Genomic DNA, 21,505 nt, shown 5'->3' with positions numbered 1-21,505 from the left:
GTACTATTTTGCGCTGTGCTGTGATTTGAAATTGCGCAGTTCAGTGTGCTATTTTGTGTGGACATGGGGCGCATCTGCACACCCCCTTAGACTCCTATGGTACCTTGGGGGCGCAAATATAGAGCATGCAGGTATGTTTTCACATGTGAAGATTGAGAGCAAAAAGGCAGAATGGGAGGCCGGCCATTAAAAACAATGGGTTCTGTTGTCTGCGGTTTGTGTCGGCCATTTTGCGCATGCAAAACCGTGCGCAAAAACACTCGTCTTCAGGAGCTCTTACATGCACGTTTCAACTGTTTGTCCGTGTAATCACGCAACGTTTTTAGGCACGCAGAGGGGCCCATTGTTTTGATGCGCAAATACACCCCATACAAATGCTGGCCCATTCACTTCTATGGCCTATTTCGGTGTGTAATTCCCACAAAAATAGAACGTGCCGCGTATGTTTTAATTCGACAGAAAGTCGCATGAGAAATACACATATGTGAATTAACCTATTCAAATCAATGCGTTCTATTGACTGTGTAACACACGTGGTAAATATGGTGGTGTGAACGTGCGCTAGTGATGAGGGCGAGGAATCGCTATCTCTTCGGATGATGAGTCCAGGATCCTCTCCTGCAGTTACTCATGGCCGCCTTTACTACGACCTGATCTGATAGGGCTTCTCCCAGCTGATGCAGACAACTAACAGGGAGGGGGAAGAGGGGCCCTTCAAGTGCTGCCGCCTCAGCTGGGGCCTGTGGGGTGGGAAGAGGGACTCCGCCTCCAGGCTAGAGTGTAGTTGCTCCTGGCAGATGTGACATCACAGGATGGGCGGGGCTTCCCAGAGCGTAGTGGCTAAAGAGAGGCCTGTGAGGAGAAACTCCATTCTAGATGGAGCTGAAGCTTCAGGGGCGGCGGGGCTCAGCTGTCTGTGGGAGGGAAGAGCGGGTTATAATAGGGCCAGTATTGGTGGCCGTGGGCTGGAGCCGGGGGCCGTCACCCCTATTATAATCTGCCATTGCCTGCTCCCCCACCTCCTCAGCCATACAGTAGAACGCCATCCTCCATCTGACTGACTTCTTCCCTCACGCTGCGTCCCTCAGCCCCGCTGTGTATATAGACTCCTCCCCTCTCGCTGTGAGAACGTATACACAACGTATACACACTGAGGGGCCGCAGTCCCAGCGTGAGGGAATGGAGGATCAGGGGCGGGGTTATACAGCGGCCCACCGGCCCCAGCAGCCCACATACAATAGTATCCTCTCCATACTGCAGAATATTGTCCATATGGGTCTCAGCAGCCAATCCTTGGTGACACAGGACCTCACCGGGGAGCAAGTACTGCCAGAGAGTGCCAAATATCACCATGTAGCAGCCATATTACCCCCAGCAGAGCCAAACAAATGTCACCATGCAGCGCACATACTGCTGGCCCCTGGTTGTATCATGTACCACAAAATAACACCGCCAGATACCACAAGGCAGCACAAAATAACACTGCTACGTACCACAAGGCAGCGCAAAAAACACTGCCAGATGCCACAAGGTAGCGGAAAATACAAGCGCCAGATACCAGAAGGCAGCGCAAAATACCAGCGCCAGATACGACAATGCAGCGCAGAATAACGCTGCCACGTACCACAAGACAGCACAAAATAACACTGCCAGATACCAAAAATCAGCGCAAAATAACACCGACACGTACCACAACACAGCGCAAAATTACACCGCCACATAACACAAGGCAGAGCAAAATAACACTGCCAGATACCAAAAGGCAGCACAAAATTCCAGAGCCAGATATTACAAGGCAGCGGAAAAAACACTGCCAGATACCACAAGGTAGCGCAAAATACGAGCTCCAGATACCAGAAGGCAGCGCAAAATACCAGCGCCAGATACCACAAGTCAGGGCAAAATAAAACCGCCAGATACCACAAGTCAGCGCAAAATAACACGCCAGATATCACAAAAGCAATGCAAAATAACACCGCCAGATACCACAAGTTAGGGCAGGATCCATCTTATGACTGAACCGAACAGTGCCGGTTGGACTCCATTGATTACAATGGGATCCATTCGGTTTCAGCTATAGATTGCGGTGCTGCCCTGCGGTCTCGCCCTCTTGCTGATCAATGGGGTCACAGTGCAACTCACCAGTTACCTCCAACCTTGGTGGATTTTTTATAACCTGCGGGTTGTGACAACTTGCGAGTTGCACCTTGAAGCATCTATTTCGGTGACCGTGTGAGGACGCGCGGCTATAAATATTTTTTTTTGGGTCATGTGACCGCGGTTGTGGCCAAGAGCTGCCATGTAGCTTTAGCTCTATATCTCTGCTAGCAGTGAAAATCATCCATCAAATAACGCCTACAGATGATACACAGCTGTATCCGCCGTAGTATAAAAGCTATATTAACTCTTTCCTGACGTGGCACATATCTGGTGTCTGTATGCAGCAGGCTCAGAAGCCGAGTGGATCTCAGCCATATTTGATAGCTGTCCTCCGCTGACAACAGCAATGATTAACATTCATGCCAATTGTGGCTGTTAACCCTTCAATTGCCAATGTCAATTCTGACAGCAACATTTGAATGCTCCAATCAGGATTTAAATTTCCCAAACGGACGATGATCACTCAGCGAATGGAGGTGAAGTGCGCAGGAGATCGCTCCGGCCGCCCGCCTCCATTCACAGTAAGCAGGTTGTCGTTCATTGGTGACCCTGTTTACATCGGCCGATCATCACTGGATTGTTAAACCTGCAGAAACGGAACGATGAAGGAATTATGGCGTGTTGTTCAGTCACTGCGTTTACACGGAAGGACGGAGTAACGTGTGTTTACGGAAGGATATAGGGGACTTTGACTAAGGGCTCGGTCACACGGCCGTATACGTATTTCCATTGTGTAATACTCAGCGTATTATCTGGGCAGAAAACACTGATGAGTGTAGACATATATACGCTTGTGAGTGCGATGTGATTGCGCTGTGAAGGGAACGCTATCACTAGCAGCTCTGTTTACTGTACTATCTTGCGCTGTGCTGTGATTTGAAATTGCGCAGTTCAGTGGGCTATTTTGTGTGGACAGGGGGCGCATCTGCACAACCACTTAGACTCCTATGGTACCTTGGGGGCGCAAATATAGAGCATGCAGGTATGTTTTCACATGTGAAGATTGAGTGCAAAAAGGCAGAATGGGAGGCAGGCCATTAAAAACAATGGGTTCTACTGTCTGCGGTTTGTGTCGGCCATTTTGCGCATGCTGAACCGTATGCAAAAACACTCGTCTTGAGGAGCCCTTAGTGCGTGTAATTACGCAGTGTATTTAGGCACGCAGAGGGGCCCATTGTTTTGATGCGCAAATATATCGCTGTATTTTTGCGCTGGCCCATTCACTTCTATGGCCTATTTTGGTGTGTAATTTGCACAAAAATAGAACATGCCGCGTATGTTTTCACTCGATGGAAAGTCACGTGAGAAATACACATATGTGAAAGAACCCATTGACATCAATGGGCTCTATTCACTGTGTAACACGTGGGGTAAATACGGTGATGTGAATGTGCGCTAGTGATGAGGGCGAGGAAGCGGCTATCTCTTCGAATGACGAGTCCAGGATCCTCTCCTGCAGTTACTTATGGCCGCCTTTACTATGACCTGATCTGATAGTTGTCCGCCATCAGCTGGGAGAAGCCCTAACGGGCAGGTGGAAAAGGGGCCCTTCAAGTGCTGCCGCCTCAGCTGGGGCCTGTGGGGTGAGAAGAAGGACTCCGCCCCCAGGGAGGAGGCTAGAGTGTAGTTGCTCCTGGCAGGTGTGACATCACAGGATGGGCGGGGCTTCACAGCCTCCAGCAGCTCCATTCTAGTCAGCTTATTAGTGATGTGTCTAGAGTGAAGAAACTCCATTCTAGATGGAGCTGAAGCTTCAGGGGCGGCGGGGGCTCAGCTGTCTGTGGGAGGGAAGAGCGGGTTATAATAGGGCCAGTATTGGTGGCCATGGGCTGGAGCCGGGGGCCGTCACCCCTATTAGAATCCACCATTGCCTGCTACCCCACCTCCTCAGTCATACAGTAGAACGCCATCCTCCATCTAACTAACTTCTTCCCTCATGCTGCGCCCCTCAGCCCCGCTGTGTATATAGACTCCGCCCCTCTCGCTGTGAGAACGTATATACAGTATATACACACTGAGGGGCCGCAGTCCCAGTGTGAGGGAAGAAGATGGAGGATCAGGGCCGGGGTTATACAGCGGCCCACCGGCCCCAGCAGCCCACATACAATAGTATCCCCTCCATACTGCAGAATATTGTCCATGCGGGTCTCAGCAGCCAATCCTTGGTGACACAGGACCTCACCGGGGAGCAAGTACTGCCACACAGCGCCAAATATCACCATATGGCAGCCATATTACCCCCAGCAGAGCCAAACAAATGTCACCATGCAGCGCACATACTACTGGCCCCAGGCTGCATCACGTACCACAAGGCAGCGCAAAATAATACTGCCTGATACCACAAGGCAGCGCAAAATAACACCGCCACGTACCACAAGGCAGCGCAATATAACACCCCCACGTATCACAAGGCAGCACAATATAACACCACCACGTACTACAAGGCAGCACAAAATAACACCGCCAGATAACACAAGACAGCGCAACATACAAGCGCCAGATACCACAAGGTAGCACAAAATAACACCGCCAGATACCACAAGGCAGCGCAAAATAACTCTGCCAGATACCACAAGGCAGTGCAAAATACAGCTTATATTGCGTGCGTAATGCGCGGTTATAGGCTCAATGAAAGTATGACTTGCATACGGTCATTGCGTATGTTACGTGCGTAAGAAAAATCGCAGCATGCTCTATTTTGTCGTGTATTACGTATTTTGCTGGAAACAAGCTAATGAATTTAAACATAACCGGGAAGAATATTATTCCAGGCCGTCTTCCCTGCTTGCATTTTTTTTTTTTTTTGCTCGTGTGACATACGCAGTACACATGCCGGTATAGGCATGAAAAATAAACCGTATCCGCGATCATACGCAGGGATAGTTGAACAATACGCAATTCATACGCTGCGATGTTTACACAGTGTTTTACGCATACGCCCGTGTGAATGACCCTCGGGGCCGGGGAATTATCACTTTTATATTTTCGCTTTTGTTTGTCCCCATCTTCCAGGATTTGTACATTTTCAATTATGACGGTGGCATCTAAACATTTATCTACCGCCATCAGAGCTAACTGTAATCGCGGCCGTCACAAGCGGTTGTGTCTGATAGCTGCCGAGTATACAGCGGACGCGGCTTCCAAACCGTCTCCATACACACTTCAAGACTGCAGGATGTTTATAGTCGTCTGGCGGTCCTGAGTGGTTAAACTGCGAGCCGTACTGAGACTCATTGCCACAGATAACAGGGGGACAGATTTATCATCACTGTCTAACAGTAAAATGGTCTCCGTTACCCATAGCAACCAATCACAGCTTTATTTTACCTCAGGAGTATAAGAAATGAAAGCTGCGCAGTGATTGGTTGCTACGGGCAACAGAGGTTTACTGTTAGAGACCGTTTTGATAAATGAGGCACAAGTCCAGTTTTTCATAAAGAGAGCTGAACATAAACGTCTTAAGCGCCTCTTCTCTGTGATTGTCTGATCCATCTGCGCATTGCAGAGCCATAAATATACAAGTAGACAGAGAGATGCGGCATGTAATTTATCAGTCTGTCTATCTTGTCGCTTGCCCTGTGTGTATACACATATAATACCGTATATTCCCACATCTGTGTGTATGCACATTTTATACCGTATATACCCACCGCTGTGTATACACATATAATACTATATATCCCGACCTCCGTGTGTATGCACATTTTATACCGTATATACCCACCGCTGTGTATACACATTATACCGTATATCCCCACCGCTGGGTGTATGCACATATTATACTATACAAAGGGGTTGGGGGTGATACAGAAGGTACAAAGGCAGGAGGTGGAACAAGGGGGGTTAAACTAATGCATTAAGGATACGTTCCAGAGGCAGCCTCAACATGCAAGGGTTAAATTATACATTTGTGCGGTTCTTTCTTGGTAAGTTACCATACAGATGTACTGTGGACCGATCTCTGTAAACATAACAGAAGTAGGTGGCGATACCGTCCAGTCACACATGCTTACCGAGTGCTGTAATAGGCAAGGTACGTATACTGCTGTACTCCCCCCACGCACCAAACCAGCCAAAGTCCTTCCACAATTTACATCATTGTGAGTGTGGTTATCGCTATCTATCAGTGTACCCTCAAACTTGGCAAGCAATATTGATAGTGATATAAAGGTGGGCCGAAAATGACAGGCAGTACCACAAACTGACACGTGAGATCAAAAACCTTCACTGTAAAGAAGCTGAATTGTCCGGTGCTGAATGTTTCTTGACATTGAACCCTCTGGCTATCCAGACGTCAGCAGGTATTATGTTCCGAAAAATGTTTCTCCGTAATCGCTCATTATCTGTCATCAGACCTCAATGCATTTTATCCCTTTCATGAAGCATATATAGATATTGTAAACTACATTGAGTACATTGAATAAATTCATTAACATTTCAAAATATATCATATTGTAAAGCTTAGGTTGAATAACGTAAGTACATCTTCATCGTATCCCAACATCAGGTGTCGGGGCAAAAATAGGGATGGCATCCATTGTGCCTGTAGATGAATTAATTGTGACACATCCTCACCTGCATGAGCTACCTTGTTCTTCATTACTGTCAATGGAATGTAATACACCCATACCAGTGCCCACTCCTCCCAATAAAGTGTCAGACCATTCTCTGTTAATTCTGGTGCATTTATTCATCACTGGGATGGAAATATCATGTGATTTAAGGTACTGAATGCGAAAATCTGCCTTCGTGCTCATTCAACAAGACTTACAGGGTTACTGGGATTATTAGGATAACAAGATATTTATTTCTATTGCATCTATATATATTGTGCTAGAGATATAGAACGCGTTTGTATGCTATATTGCCTATATTTTACTTGGGCTGCATTCCCACGAACTTATATCGGCTCGGTTTTCACGCCAAGCCGATATACGTCGTCCTCATCTGCAGGGGGGGGGGGGGGCAAGAGCCAGGCGCAAGGAGAGCAGAGAAGTAGCTCTTCTATGTACTGCAGGAGCACCATGGGAGGATCTAGAGGGATCCAATTTTGGAGGATGGAGGCTAGAGTAGTTTAATTCTGTGTGGGAGAATTTTGTGCACCCTGTGGGATGACCACACAGGTATATTGTGTCCCCTTAAAGGTGGTGGCAAACAAGTAATGACATGATTTCTACAGGGCAATGCCGAAATAAGCAATAACCAGATCCACAACCATGAAATGAGTGGCATTCGGGGGCTATCGAGCCAGTAAGGTGTGAGGATTTGGAACAGTGGGTGCTATCAATTTGTTGAAGGTGGGGATGGCCTTTTTCTCCATTTTTTATCATTGGATACAGTGGAGTGTTACAAGAAGTGGTTTCTTTTATGGCTCTGGCCTGTAATAAGATGTGAAGTGTTATTCCAATGGCTACCTATTGTGCAGGCCTCAAGTGGTACTAAGGTGTGAAGAAAGCACAGCCCTTCATTCACCTTGACTAAGATAGGATGGACCAGAAGCTTCCCAATATCTGCCCTGCTAGTTGCCCATAGTGTCTGTGGAACCTGACTAAGCTGGGCTATATCTGCAGAGAACGTGCACTTGTTTGCTGTTTCAAAGAAAAAAAAAAACATGTAACAAGCAGATTAACTGTTCATCCACCTCAGAGCCAAGGGTAACAGTAACGTTGGGTGAGAAGTGAATAGTGGTTTGCAAGGCTTGTAGCTCATCGACCCCAAGCAGGTTTACCGATGCAGTGTCACTGACTAGGAATCGTGTTAGAATCCTTTCTGTGGGGTAGACAGTTTTGTGACCCTAGTCAATATCTGTAGCTAGAGGCATGGTTATTGGAGTGCCATTGGGATTGCCATCCACTCCAGTTCAGGTGATAAAGTCATCTCTGATTTCATAGGGGAAAATGTTATCTGCTAGGATTTGAACCCAGGAGCTCATGTCCTCCAGGCAGCAGCTCTACCTGTTGAGCGCGCTCCCTCTGTGTCTCCAGCCGGCTCACGCGATGTTATTGCGAGAGCCTGGCCTGCCGCCATGGTAACAGGACGCCAGATACTGGCGTCCTGTGTTACCAGTGCCTGAGATCGCTGTATAAGCGATAAGGCATGACAGCGATCATCAGGGCAGTGGTCAAAGTCCCCCAGGGGGACACAAATGTTGTAAAAAAAACAAAGATTAAAAAAAGGAAAAAAAATGTAAAAAAAATAAATTAATAAAAATTTTTATGCTTATTCTCAGATTAGCATAAAAAAAAAATAAAACCCCACATACTTGGTATTGTCGCGTCCGTAACGACACGTACAATAAGATGCACATGCTTTTGACTGGGCACGGAAAAAAAAAACCGCAAAAAAACAGGCAAAATGCTAATTTTTAGCATTTTGCCTCGCTAAAAATGCAATAAAAGTGATCAAAAAAGCCGTATGTACCCCGAAATGGTACCAGTACAAACTACAGCTCGTCTTGCAAAAAATAAGCCCTCACAGAGCTCCGCACATCAAAAAATAAAAAAGTTACAGGACTTTGAATGCAGCGATTTAGAAAAAAAAAAAAGATTTCCAAAAAAAGGGGTTTTATTGCAGAAAAGTGGAAAAAAATAAAAAAAATGTTAGAATTTTGGTATCGTTGTAACCGTACCGGTCCGCAGAAAAAATGGAATGTCTCATTTATGCTGCATGATTAACGCTGTAAAAAAAAAAAAAAAAAAAAATCTATGGCAGAATTGATGCGTTTTCTCTCCCTGCTATCATAAAAAAAAAATAAAAGTTTTACAATATAGTTAATGTACCCAAAAATGACGCCGATAAAAACTACAGTTCGCCACGCAAAAAACAAGCTCTTTTATGGCCGCGTCGACGGAAAAATAAAAAAGTTATGGCTTTTGATAAACGGAGAAGAAAATCCGCCAAAAATTGTTGCGTCCTTAAGCCCAAAATAGGCCATGTTCTTAAGGGGTTAATCTTGGGAGCCTTTATTTGGTGATCTCGGTCATAAGTCAGTCGGATGTCTCGCCCATTTGTGTCACTAAGTCTGTGGTCCTTGAAGCATTCATACATAAAACATCCATTTAGTTCATACTCCTTTTTTCCCCTCCTGATCACTTCCTCAGACACTTTTCCCATCTTATTGCCCATATCAGTATAACGATTATAACGTAACCAGCCGCGCTGTTCGCTGTTAAATTCATTCTATTTTTCGACATCCAGACAGCCCTCTCTCTCCTCACATACCAAATGAGATTCTTAAAGCACAACGGTTAACAATCCCCAAAAGAAGGAAGAATGGGAAGCATTTAAAGAGACCAGGATGGTTGAACACAAAACTTAACACATATATTTTTTTCCTTTTTAACGTGTGTATCAAAGGGAAATGGGGGGACCAATCTAAAGAAGTCTGCAGAAACTGTAGGGCAAGTGTCAGAAAAGCTAATAATGAATTAAGGCTTGCAATAGAGGCCAAAAGCAATAAAGGATTTTGGGGGTATGTCAAAAGCAAAAAAAAATTAAAAGATACTATAAGATGTTTACAGGATTAAAATGGTCAATTGGTTAAAAATGATGTTTAGAAGGCCGAGCTTTTAAATTCCTACTTTGTATCTGTTTTCTTCCCTATGCTTTCGGAGGAATGCAAGAATGCAGGCTATCTATAAGCAGAGAGATGGTGAGGGAACACATAGCTAACTTAAATGAATTCAAGTTTCAATGTCCAGATGAATTACATCCTAGGATACTAAAGGAAGCAGCGGAGGTAATTGCTGAACCATTCTCCGTAATCTTTGAAAGTTCCTAGAGAACAGGAGAAGTCCCAGAAGATTGGAAAATGGCAAATGTTGTCCCTCTCTTCAAAAAAGGGAAGAAGGTGGATCCATGAAACTACAGGCCTGTGAGCCTGACTTCTATACTGGGAAAGATCTTTGAACAAATTATTAAACAGCATGTATTCAAGTACTTGGAAAAAAAGGAGTAATTAACTAGAGCCAGCATAGGTTTGTAACAAACAAGTCATGCAAGACTAATCTAATTTTCTTCTATGACAGAATAACCGACTGGGTTGATCTGTATAATATGGTAGATATACTATATCTTGGCTTTAGTAAAGCATTTGACAAAGTATCTCATACCAAACTTAATGAAAACATATTTGGAAAAGTGTATCGTTCATGATGAAAATGTGTGGTGCTTGGCGAGTGTTTTTTCACATAATCTCATGTGAGGTTGCCCTTAGGCTGCAATAGCCAATAAACTCCACAGAAAGGGAGTGTCACGTGCGTGTGAACTGGCCTTTCATGCGCAACAATTATAGTAATGGGTGTAGACATGTGCGCAACACGCTGATTATGGTCCTCTTCAAACCTCATTCATGCTCAAAAATGCAGCGCTGTGGTGAGCATATTTGCGGATACGCTCATGTAAAGCCACCCTTAAACAGTGTTATACACCCATTTTTAGGGGTTTTGGTGAACTTGTGGTTCAGATTAAATTAATTTGGACCAAACCAAATTTTTCAAAAGTTGGTTCCCCACTACTGAGCTCCGCCACAGTCCGCGCCATTTCCATGAGATTAGTTAGTTAGAATCTGTTAGTTTTCCTGTACTAAAGGATACATCCTATAAATCTAGGGCTAGGATTGGAGTCCAAATGTAGATGATGTATAAAACTAATGAATGTCCTGTTCTTCACATAGGAACATCTCAACTACTATAAATGGTGAGCGTATAATGACGTTGTTACTATTTATTCCTCTATTTGATGTCATTATTTATAACTGAAACTGTTTTTTAAGTTATAAAAGATACAGACAAGCTCAATATGTTGACATGATGGGTTTAATGGGGATGTCCAAGGGTAGAAAATCATGGTTGCTTGCTTCTAAACACAGCGCCACCCTTCTTTGTGGGTTGTTTCTGGAATTGTAGTTCAGTTTCCATTCACTTAAAAAAAAAACATTATTAAACTGATTCAGTTTATTGTTGTCCTAATAGGGGACCAGAATTAGTGATCATCTGATCGCATGTAGAATATACTGCAATACTTAGGTATTGCAGTATGTTGTAAATTTACTGTCATTCTATTAAATTTTGCATATTGCAGAAAAGACAGCCAACATACATCGCCTAAAAAAGTATATCACTTTTGCCAGGGCTACCCCTTCCCATCCATCAGCTGATCGTTTGGCCCACTGCAGTCACAGCGGCATCAGTGGACATTGGAGGGTTTCTAAATAGCGGACCCCTGTCCATCAATTAATGATGGCCTATCGGAGGATAGGTCATCAGTTGAAAAACAAGACAGGAGACCCTTTTTAGAAGGACCCTCTACCATAAGAAAGCATGTCTTGAAACTAAACCGTATGAATCTCTATTTACGGAACTGTCATGGGAGGAGCTGAATTACCTGGAAGAGCACCTTAATTGGCTGCCGAAAAACCCATCAAACGCTATAAGGGGTTATCTTGTAGGGTGACACATAGAGAACTCTCATAGCGGCCATCTACAGAACCTCTACCATAAGAAAGCACATCTTAAAACTAAACTGTATACATCTCTTCTTATTTCCAGAACTGTCACAGGAGATGCTGGATGACCTGGAACAGCACCTTAATTGGCTGTAAGGGGTTATCTTATGGGGTGACACACAGATAATTCTCATAGCAGCCATCCACACAGTATAAAACTGGGCAGTAGTGACGGGCTATGTCTTATAGGGGAATTCTTCTATAGACGCATGTCAGTTAGGTAAGGGAGGCAGTTATACCAGCGCTAGAGTTTATATAGAGATATTATATAGGTTGCAGGATCTAAGTAGTTAAATGGCCATGATAGGCCACAATTGGAGCTGACTCCTATGTCAGCTTTAAGGGTGACTACCCACTGGAGTTTTTTTTTCCCTGCGAAATTCGCAGCATTTTTTTTTCTGCAGGGGTCTATGGGACTTGTAATGTTAAAATCGCGGTCGCGCAAAATCGCAATTTACCGTGAAATCGCAGTTGCCTGTAAGGCCCAAATCCTCTTGTGATCCCCATGAAGTCACAGCTCACATTTGGGAACCCTTGCTGTTTTAACTTATAAATGTGAACTATTGCTTGTACAGGGTCAACAAGAGTGGTTCCAAAGTAACGCTGACCTAGGGCTTTGACAGACAAGCGTGTGCGCAAATATGTCCGCCGGGGGCGTATTTACACATGAAGAAAGTTGTGAGATGGCAATACTCAGGCTGATACGTGCGTATCGGCGCGTAGTAATTTAATTTTTGTTCTCGCAATGCCAGTTCACACGCGTGTGATACTATTTAAAGCCTAATAAGGACCAGCTGTCTTCTTCTCCCTGCGTCGCCCGCCAAGCCGCACCGTTCCCCTTGGGTTTTTTAAACCTGCCATTGACTTCTATAGCAGCTTTCTGCATAATATGCACGAAGATAGGGCAGGTCCTGAGCATGAGAAATACGCTCAGGAGAACGAACCCATTGAAATGAATGGCTTCGCTTTGTCACATTTTACAGCCGTGATTTCATGCGCGCAAAAACATGTGCAAACGCATTCATCTGTTTCAGCTCTAAACCTGTATTTTCACAGACAAGAAAAACCACGCCAATTCTGTGATTGCGGGACACACAGGATGTATGTGTTATAATAACCCATTACTTACAATGGGTTAATTCACATGAGCGATTTTTCTTGTGCAGCCATATCAAAAAATCACAGCATGATTAGGGCGATAACCTCATAAATCAGGGCTGGGATAAGTGATCACGCTCTCCGTGATTCTGCCTCTTCTACAATGTTGACTTTACTGAACACAGTTGTTAATTATATTTTTGATTGCACACGTCCATCGCCAAAATGGCGAACGGAGGCACAAAAGTCGCAGATTGACGGGGTAATTTAAAATCTCCCTGCACCTGGCTACTAAATGTAGCCAAGAGCCTGGAGATTTCATGGGGTGCCATGGTACGCGTTTCCCAGTCATGTGATCACCGTTATCCAATGGATAACGGCGATCACGTAAAAGTAAAAAAAGCTCAATTTTCACCTCCCGTCACGGATCGGATCCGTGAGGGGAGGTGAAATTACTTAAATAAGTCCATTGGCAATGTCCCCTGATGGGATCCTTATCTGCGGACCTTTCCCCAGTTTTAGCGCATGCACCTGTAGCCAAAATGGTGGACACAGGCGCAGAAGCTGGGGAGGGCAAGAGGAAATTTAAAATCTCCTTGCTCCTGGCTACTAAAGGTAGCCAAGAGCTTAGAGATGTCATGGGGGCCACGGTGAGCGGTCTTCGGTCATGTGATCACCATTATCCAATGGATAATGGCGATCACGTAAAAGTTAAAAGACAGTTAAAGTTTGATGCTCCGTTCAGTTTGGGCCCTGTTGTGCATCCAGATAGAAGATTAGGGCCACAATGGGTATGTTTCTGAACACGGGACAAATGGGGGTATACATTTTGGGGTGAAAGTCTTTATTCCTATGTATGCTGTACAAAAAAACCTATTTTTAAAATGACGTAATTGCCAAAAAAACAAAAATCGTAACTTTTTTCTTCTGCTTTGCTTCGATTCATTTAAAAATGGTGGAATCAAAATACGCAGTACACCCCTAGATGAATGCGTTAAGGGGTCTAGTTTTTAAAATAGGGTCATTTGTGGGGGTTCTCTATCGCTCAAGGGCTCTACAAGTGGGCAATGGGGCCTAAATCACCTTCAAGCAAAATGTCTGTTCTGAAAACCACCCGCTGCTACTTTCAGATAGGGCCCCGTTGTGCATACGGACAGAAGATTAGGGCCACAATGGGTATGTTTCTGAACACCGGACAAACGCGGGTATCCATTTTTGGGTGAAAGCCTCCATTCATATGTCTGCTGTCCAATAAAAATTGTTTTTGAAATCACATAATTGATTAAAAAAAAACTAAAATCATAATTTTTTAAATTTCTACCCGTACAATTTTTTACTTCTGCTTTGCTTTGATTCATTCAAAAACTGTTGGGTCAAAATACGCAGTACACCCCTAGATTAATGCGCTAAGAGGTATAGTTTCCAAAATGAGGTCATTTGTGGGCGTCCTCCACATTTTGGCCGCTCAAGGGGTCTACAAGTGAGCAATGGGGCCTAAAACGCCTTCAAGCAAAATGTCTGATCTGAAAGCCACCGGCTGCTCCTTTCGGTTTTGGCCCCGTTGTACATACGGACAGAAGAATAGGGCCACAATGGGTATGTTTCTGAACACAGGACAAACAGGGGTATGCATTTTGAGGTGTAAATCCTCATTTTCATGTGCACTATAGAAAAAATTCTGTCTTTAAAATTATGTATTTGCAAAAATATGAAATTTAATTTTTTCTACTCTAAATTGCATTAATTCCTGAAAAGAAACTGTGGGGACAAAATACTCATGACCCCCCTCAATGAATACACTAAGGGGTGTAGTTTTTAAAATGGGGTCATTTGTGGGGTTATCTATAATTCTGAACCTATGAGCCTTTGCAATCTTGGCTTAGTGCTGGAAAACAAAGTGTTCCTCAAAATGTTGATAATTAATGTTAAATTTGTACAACTTCTAAATGGTTTAAAAAAAAAAGAAAGTTTTTCAAATGTGCATTCAGAATAAAGTGAACAGATGGAAATATGTATCTTAGCAAAAATTTGTACAGTATGTTTGCAGATATTTGAGATATTACAGTTGAAAATGTGAAAAAATGTCAATTTTTTAATTCTTTTTCCCAATATTGGCACTTTTAATAAATATACACAGGTTCTATCGGTCTATTTTTACAACCTAAATGAAGTACAACATATGGTGAAAAAAACAATGTCAGAATAACTTGGATATGCAAAGCCTTTATGGAGTTATGATATGTTAAGTGACACACGTCAGATTTCCAAAATTTGGCTCCGTCACTAAGGCGCAAACAGGCTTGGTCACTAAGGGGTTAGGTAATCATCATAAGCAGTTTGGGATAAGTGATCACGCTCTCCGTGATTCTGCCTCTTCTACAATGTTGACTTTACAGAGCACAGCTCTTATATTTCGGGTTGTACTTGTGTTTTTTTGGACACGGCGACTTCTCGGCCTTTACCTGGTAATGTTACTTATCTCATCCTCATATCACTTAGTTCTCATCTCTCTGTTCCATTCTGTCCAATCATATACATTTCTAGACGTCTCTAGCAGCAGGAAGAATAATGTTCTCTTTTTCTTTCTCTCTTGCTTGCTGAAGCAGCAGCACCCAATGAGGATAACGGAGCACCCGAGACACCGCCTGGACCAGCGGATGCTGAAGGTAAAAACAGTCTCCTACTATCTAATATATATCTCAGTGAAATGAGGGGACTTGATGTTGTATGCTGGTCTCTGCCATTGTATTCAATAGGAGATACATCTGCATTTCCAACCCGGGTCGCTGCGCCATGGTCGGCACATTTTGCTTCCTGCGCTGACCACATCGGAAATCATCTGATTGTTTGGAATTTGAATGGCTGGTCCCAACGATCATCTATTGATGGCTTGTCAATTTAAAATACCATTTTAAATACATGGCAGCCCTGAGAGTCTTTACTAGACCCAGGGCTGCCATGGCAAACACTGACTCACCGCAATCACATGGTGGCTTAGATGGTGAGTCGGAGGGAGAGCCCCCCCAATGCTGACAGTTTACATGCCGCCGTCAGGTTAGACAGTGCATGTAAGATGTCAAATAGCTGCTATCAGAATTAGCTCCAACTGTGGCCTTCAGCGGCGGATGTCAACTGTCAGAACAGCCGTCACCCTCCGGGTATGCAGCTAGCTTGGCTCCCGGACCCACTTTGTATCCACCCCATACCTCTGAGACATACACATACGCTACAGAGGTAGAAGGGGTTTGTGATTAACATGATGATAATAACCTGTATATTTCTTTATGTTTACAGGATTGTCAGATAAGAACATAGTGACCCCTGCAGAGAACCTGACTGTCAAAACTGGAGAAATGAGAAGAACTTTGCTCTTTATCTACATATTCAAAAGTTGGCTTCCAACTAGTGATGCGCCCTATAAATCTCGGGTTGGGAGTGGAGCCCACATGTAGATGATGTATGACACTAATGAGTGCCTTGTTCTCCCCATAGGAACATCTGGACCGGAGGTCAGAATTAGGACCGCTATTATTCTGACTATTCCTGCTACAATGGAGATACTATGGAGCACAGCTCTTATGGTTTGGATTGTGTTTGTGATTTTTTGGACATGGCGACCTCTCGCCCGTTACCTGGTTAGTTACATTATTTCATGGCTGCCCTTAGATAGTATTATACAGCAGTTTTAGGGGTTTTGATGAACTTGTGGTTCAGTTGAAATTATTTGAACCGAACCTTTCACAAGTTGGTTCCCCACTAGTGAGCGCCCCCGCAGTCCGCACCATTTACAGGAGATTATTTAATTAGGATCCGCTAGTCTTCCTGTAATAGGAAATATGCCCTATAAATCTCTGGTTCAGATTGGAGCCCAAACATAGATGATATATGAGGCTAATGAATGCCTTGTTCTCCCCATAGGAACATCTGGACCGGAGGTCGTAATAAGGGCTGTTATTATTCTGACTAGTCCTGCTACAATGGAGATATTACAGAGCACAGCTCTTATGGTTTGGGTTGTATTTGTGTTTTTTTTTGGACATGGCGACTTCTTGACCTTTACATAGTAAGTTACATTATTTCATCGCTGTCCTTAAACAGTATTATACAGCAGTTTTAGGGGTTTTGGAGAACTTGTGGTTCAGTTCAAATTAATTTGGACCAAACTGATTTTTCACAAGTTGTCTCCCCACTAGTGAGCGCCGCCGCTGTCTGCGCCATTTACAGGAGATTTAATTAGGATCCGCTAGTCTTCCTGTAATAGGAAATATGCCCTATAAACCTCTGGTTCAGATTGGAGCCCAAACATAGATGATGTATGAAGCTAATGAATGCCATGTTCTCCCCATAGGAACATCTGGACCGGAGGTCAGAATTAGGACTGTTATTTTCCTGACTATTCCTGCTATAATGGAGATACTACGAAGCACAGCGTTTATTTTCTTGTTGATCGTTTTTTTGGACACGGCGACTTCTTGACCTTTACCATGTTACATTTTTCATCGCTGCCCTTAGACAGTGTTATACAGCAGTTTTAGGCCCCCTGTCCACGGCCGTGACGGAATATCGCTAGTGATATTCCGCCACAGGGAGGAGGGCGAAGCACTGACAGGTATCCGCGGTGAGCCTATATAATAGATAGGCTCACTGCTGAGAATCGCGGCGATTTGAATTTCGCCAGTGGAGAATCGCTATGATACTCCCCTCCTGTACGTCGGGCTGTGCTTTCCATAGTAAGCCTATGGAAAGTGTGTCATCTCGCAATGCAAATTCACCCATGGAAAGGCAGCCTAAGGGGTTTTGTTGAATTTATGGTTAAGCTCAATTTAATTTGGACCAAACCGATTCTTTCAAAAGTTGTCTCCCCACTAGTGAGCGCCGCCGCAGTCTGCGCCATTAACAGGAAATTAGTTAGAATTGGCTAGTCTTCCTGTAATAAGAGATGCATCCTATAAATCTCGGGTTCGGATTGAAGCCCAAATGTAGATAATATATGAAACTAGTTAATGCCATGGTCTCCCTATAGGAACATCTGGACCGGAGGTCAGAATTAGGACTGTTATTATTCTGACTCTTCCCAGTATGAATGATAAGTGTATAATGACATTGTTACTATTACTATTTATTCCTCTATTTTATGTCATTACTTATAACTGTAGGAAACCATTCCCCAATTTATTAAAGATATAGACAAGCTCAATATGTTGACATAATGGGGTTAATGGGGTTGTCCAGGGTTAAAAAAACGTGTTTTTTTTTCAAACACAGCGCCACCCTTCTTTGTGGGTTGTTTCTGGAATTGCAGCTCAGTTTCCATTCACTTTAACAAAAGGTTATTAAACTGACTTTTATTTTACTTTTTTTGTCCTAGCAGGTGACCCGAATTAGTGATCGTCTGATTGCATGTAGAATATACTGCAATACTTAGGTTACATGGCCTAACGGGTTCCTCCCTTCCTCTACAGTTTGTGTCTAAAGTTGCATCATCATCCGCTAAACCATTTTCATTTTCTCTGGGTGTTTCCTTACTTTGAGACCCCACTGTATATATGTTTGCTCCGTGCTTTGTGATTGAAGTGATTATGTTCTTGTTTCTTAGGCTGTCTGTCCATGGGCGATGGTTCATTGTGTTACCCGCGGTGATAACCAGCCGCTGGTAACGCAGTGTGCACTTTTTCATAGCATTGCTATGGAAAGCGTAACAGTGGCATCCACGAGTGAAGAATCATAGCGATTCTCCGCTCGCGGGATCTAAATCGCTGCGTGCCCCGATTCTCCGCGGCGAGCCTATGTACCTATCAGATAGACTCACCGCAAAGAACTGACAGCGGCCCCCCTCCTCCCCCGCGGCAGAATATCGCTGGCAATATTCGGCAACAGCCGTGGACAGGGGGCCTAACAGGAGATATAGCTACAGAAGACCTGCTACCCACTACCCTGACTACATATCCTGAAGGTAATATAGACTTATATAACAGGATGCAGATGTAAAAGACTGTAAGGGGAGATGTGGGAATCTAATCCAGTATATAATGTGACTTACTGATATAGATGCATTTGTGTACTAGGAAAGCATGAGGACGTCTATGGGTTAGGGATCATTCACATTGGCATATATGTATTTCAGTTGCGTAAATATGTAGTGTATGCGCACAGAAAAAAACCCTGAAGCCTGTGCCCAATGATTTCAGTTTAATATGGGTTATTTTTGTACATAATATACACTAAAATAAGAAATGCTACGTTTTTTTCTTACGTGACTGAAATACGCACACTGGAATTAACCCATTGAAATCACAGTTTTATTTATTGTGTAATACGCTGTATATTTATGTTTATGTGAAAGAGCCCTTACTGTATAACTGGGGACTGTGTGTGAGCGTGCGGATGGAAAAGAGTTTTGTTGTGGCCCCTGCGGACGCTTTAATGAGCTGCTGTAGGTGTGGAGCCTTAACCTGTAGAGACACTGAGAGCTGATCGGTGTGATCTGTAGAGAGCGTGTACCAGCCCGGATGAGTAGGTAAAGAGTCCGCAAACACAAAGAAATTAGGAATACAAAGTGTCTGCTGAATCCCATATGGGCGGTAAATCTGAGAGTGCGTTGCTAGAACACCAACAATAGCGGCAGCAACAACACTAACGTCAGCGGCAACAACACTAACAGTGGCAGCAACAACAGTGTCAGCCGTGAAAACAGTGACAGTAGCGGCAACAATACCGACAACAGCGGCAACAACAGCATCAGCCATGGAAACAACAGTGCCGACAACAAAACTAACAGCGGCGCCAACAGCAGTATCAGCTGTGTAAACAACCATGACAGTGGCTGCAACAACAATGTCAGCTGTGGAAACAACATTGGTGGTAACAACACCAAAAGCGGCAACAACAGTGTCAGCCATGGAAACATAAACTTTTATTTTTCCATCCACATTTTCAAAAAACATAACCCTATAGTTGTATTTTTCAACAGTACCATTTAATATTCAACACTGTATAAATGACTTCTCTTTTCCAGAACTGTCAGCAGTGCCGCCGGATGACCCGAGGAGAGGTATCCTTGGATGCGGAAAGCCAAAAGTATAAGTAGGTAGTTATTTCATGGGTTGTGAAGCCGGCGCTCCCAGTTCCTCAGTTCCCAGTTCTTTAATTTTCATGGGCAATTATAATAAAAATTTCATTTTAAAACCAAAAAGAAAAAAAAAAAAAAAAAGAAGACAACAGCAGTGGCAACAACACCAACAGCAACAATAGCGTCAGTAGTGGAAACAACAGCGGCGGCAACAAAAGTGTCAGCCGTGAAAACAACAGCGACAGTGACGGCAACAATACCAACAATTGCGGCAACAACAGCGTCAGCCATAGAAACATCAGTGCCGACAACAAAACTAACAGCGGCGCCAACAACAGTGTCAGCTGTGGAAACAACAGCGGCAGCAACAACAGTGTCAGCTGTGGAAACAACAGTGACAGTGGCGGCAACAACGTCAGCCGTGGAAACAACGGCGGTGGTAATAACAAAAAAAGCGGCAACAATAGTGTCAGCCATGGAAACATTAACTTTCATTTTTTCATCCCCACTTTCAAAAAACATAAACTTATTTTTCAGACTACGTGAAGCTACATGGGGGCTGTTTTTGCAGTTGCATTTTCCATCAGTACCATTTATTATTCAACACTGTATAAATGACTTCTCCTTTCCACATCTGTCAGCAGTGCCGCTGGATGACCCGAGGAGAGGTATCCTTGGATGCGGAAAGCCAAAAGTAAAAGTAGGTAGTTATTTCATGGGTTGTGAAGCCGGCGCTCCCAGTTCCTCCAATGTCCGCTGATGCTGCTGTCACTTAAGTGGGCCAGACGATGAGCTGATGAATTAGGTTTCTGAGCAGCGGACCCCGTCCATCAAATACTCATGGCCTATCGGAGGATAGGTCATCAGAGGAAAAACAGGACAGTAAACTCTTTTAAGAAGGACCCTCTACCATGAGAAAGCATGTCTTAAAACTAAACTGTATAAATCTCTTCTTATTTCCAGAAGTGTCACGGGAGATGCTGGACTTCCTAGAACAGCTCATTAATTGGCTGCCAGAAAATCCCATCAAAAGCCGTAAGTAGTGATCTTATGGGGGACACCTAGAGACTTCTCATTTTGGCCATCTACACAGTATAAAACAATGTAATCTCACCCTACAGATCAATGACACACGTTTATGTGATTGGTCATTTAAGGGTTAACTTTAAAGGGATTTTCTGTGTGCTTAAAAATTATCCTAACTGTGAAAAAGGAGAGAGAATTTAAAAAAATAACGGATATTGCTCTGTTAATCCCCCGCGATCCCAGTGCGGATGCTGCGGCAGATCCTGCGGGAGATTTCTGTTGAAAACAACAGCAGCGGCAACAACACCAACAGCGGCAGCAACAACAGCGGCAGCCATAGAAACATCAGTGGCGACAACAAAACTAACAGCGCCGCCAACAACAGTATCAGCTGTGGAAACAACAGCGGCGACAACAACAGCAGCAGCAACAACAGTGTCAGCTGTGGAAACAACAGTGACAGTGGCGGCAACAACAACGTCAGCCGTGGAAACAACAGCAGGGGTAACAACACAAAAAGTGGCAACAATAGTGTCAGCCATGAAAACATAAACTTGTATTTTTTCATCCCCACTTTCAAAAAACATAATGTCATTTTTCAGACTACGTGAAGCTGCATGGAGCTGTTTATGCAGTTGTATTTTTCA

General features: G+C 43.8%; 1 protein-coding gene across 1 annotated transcript in view; it reads left to right on the top strand.

Annotated features, from left to right (window-relative positions):
• Positions 1-21,505, top strand: part of LOC136620356 (homeobox protein 2-like) — a 99,303-nt gene that overhangs the window by 19,811 nt on the left and 57,987 nt on the right. Inside the window, exons 15-23 of the mRNA XM_066595115.1 lie at positions 15,367-15,429; positions 16,058-16,153; positions 16,256-16,272; positions 18,360-18,416; positions 19,369-19,624; positions 19,779-19,814; positions 19,957-20,271; positions 20,796-20,867; positions 21,102-21,362. Of these exons, the coding sequence (XP_066451212.1) occupies positions 15,367-15,429; positions 16,058-16,153; positions 16,256-16,272; positions 18,360-18,416; positions 19,369-19,624; positions 19,779-19,814; positions 19,957-20,271; positions 20,796-20,867; positions 21,102-21,362 (1,173 nt within the window). The remainder of the gene's footprint in view (positions 1-15,366; positions 15,430-16,057; positions 16,154-16,255; positions 16,273-18,359; positions 18,417-19,368; positions 19,625-19,778; positions 19,815-19,956; positions 20,272-20,795; positions 20,868-21,101; positions 21,363-21,505) is intronic.

Source organism: Eleutherodactylus coqui, chromosome 1 (assembly GCF_035609145.1).
Source record: "Eleutherodactylus coqui strain aEleCoq1 chromosome 1, aEleCoq1.hap1, whole genome shotgun sequence".
NCBI lineage: Eukaryota > Metazoa > Chordata > Amphibia > Anura > Eleutherodactylidae > Eleutherodactylus > Eleutherodactylus coqui.
The sequence above is the reverse complement of the archived record's forward strand: the minus strand, read 5'-3'. Positions and strand labels throughout refer to the sequence as shown.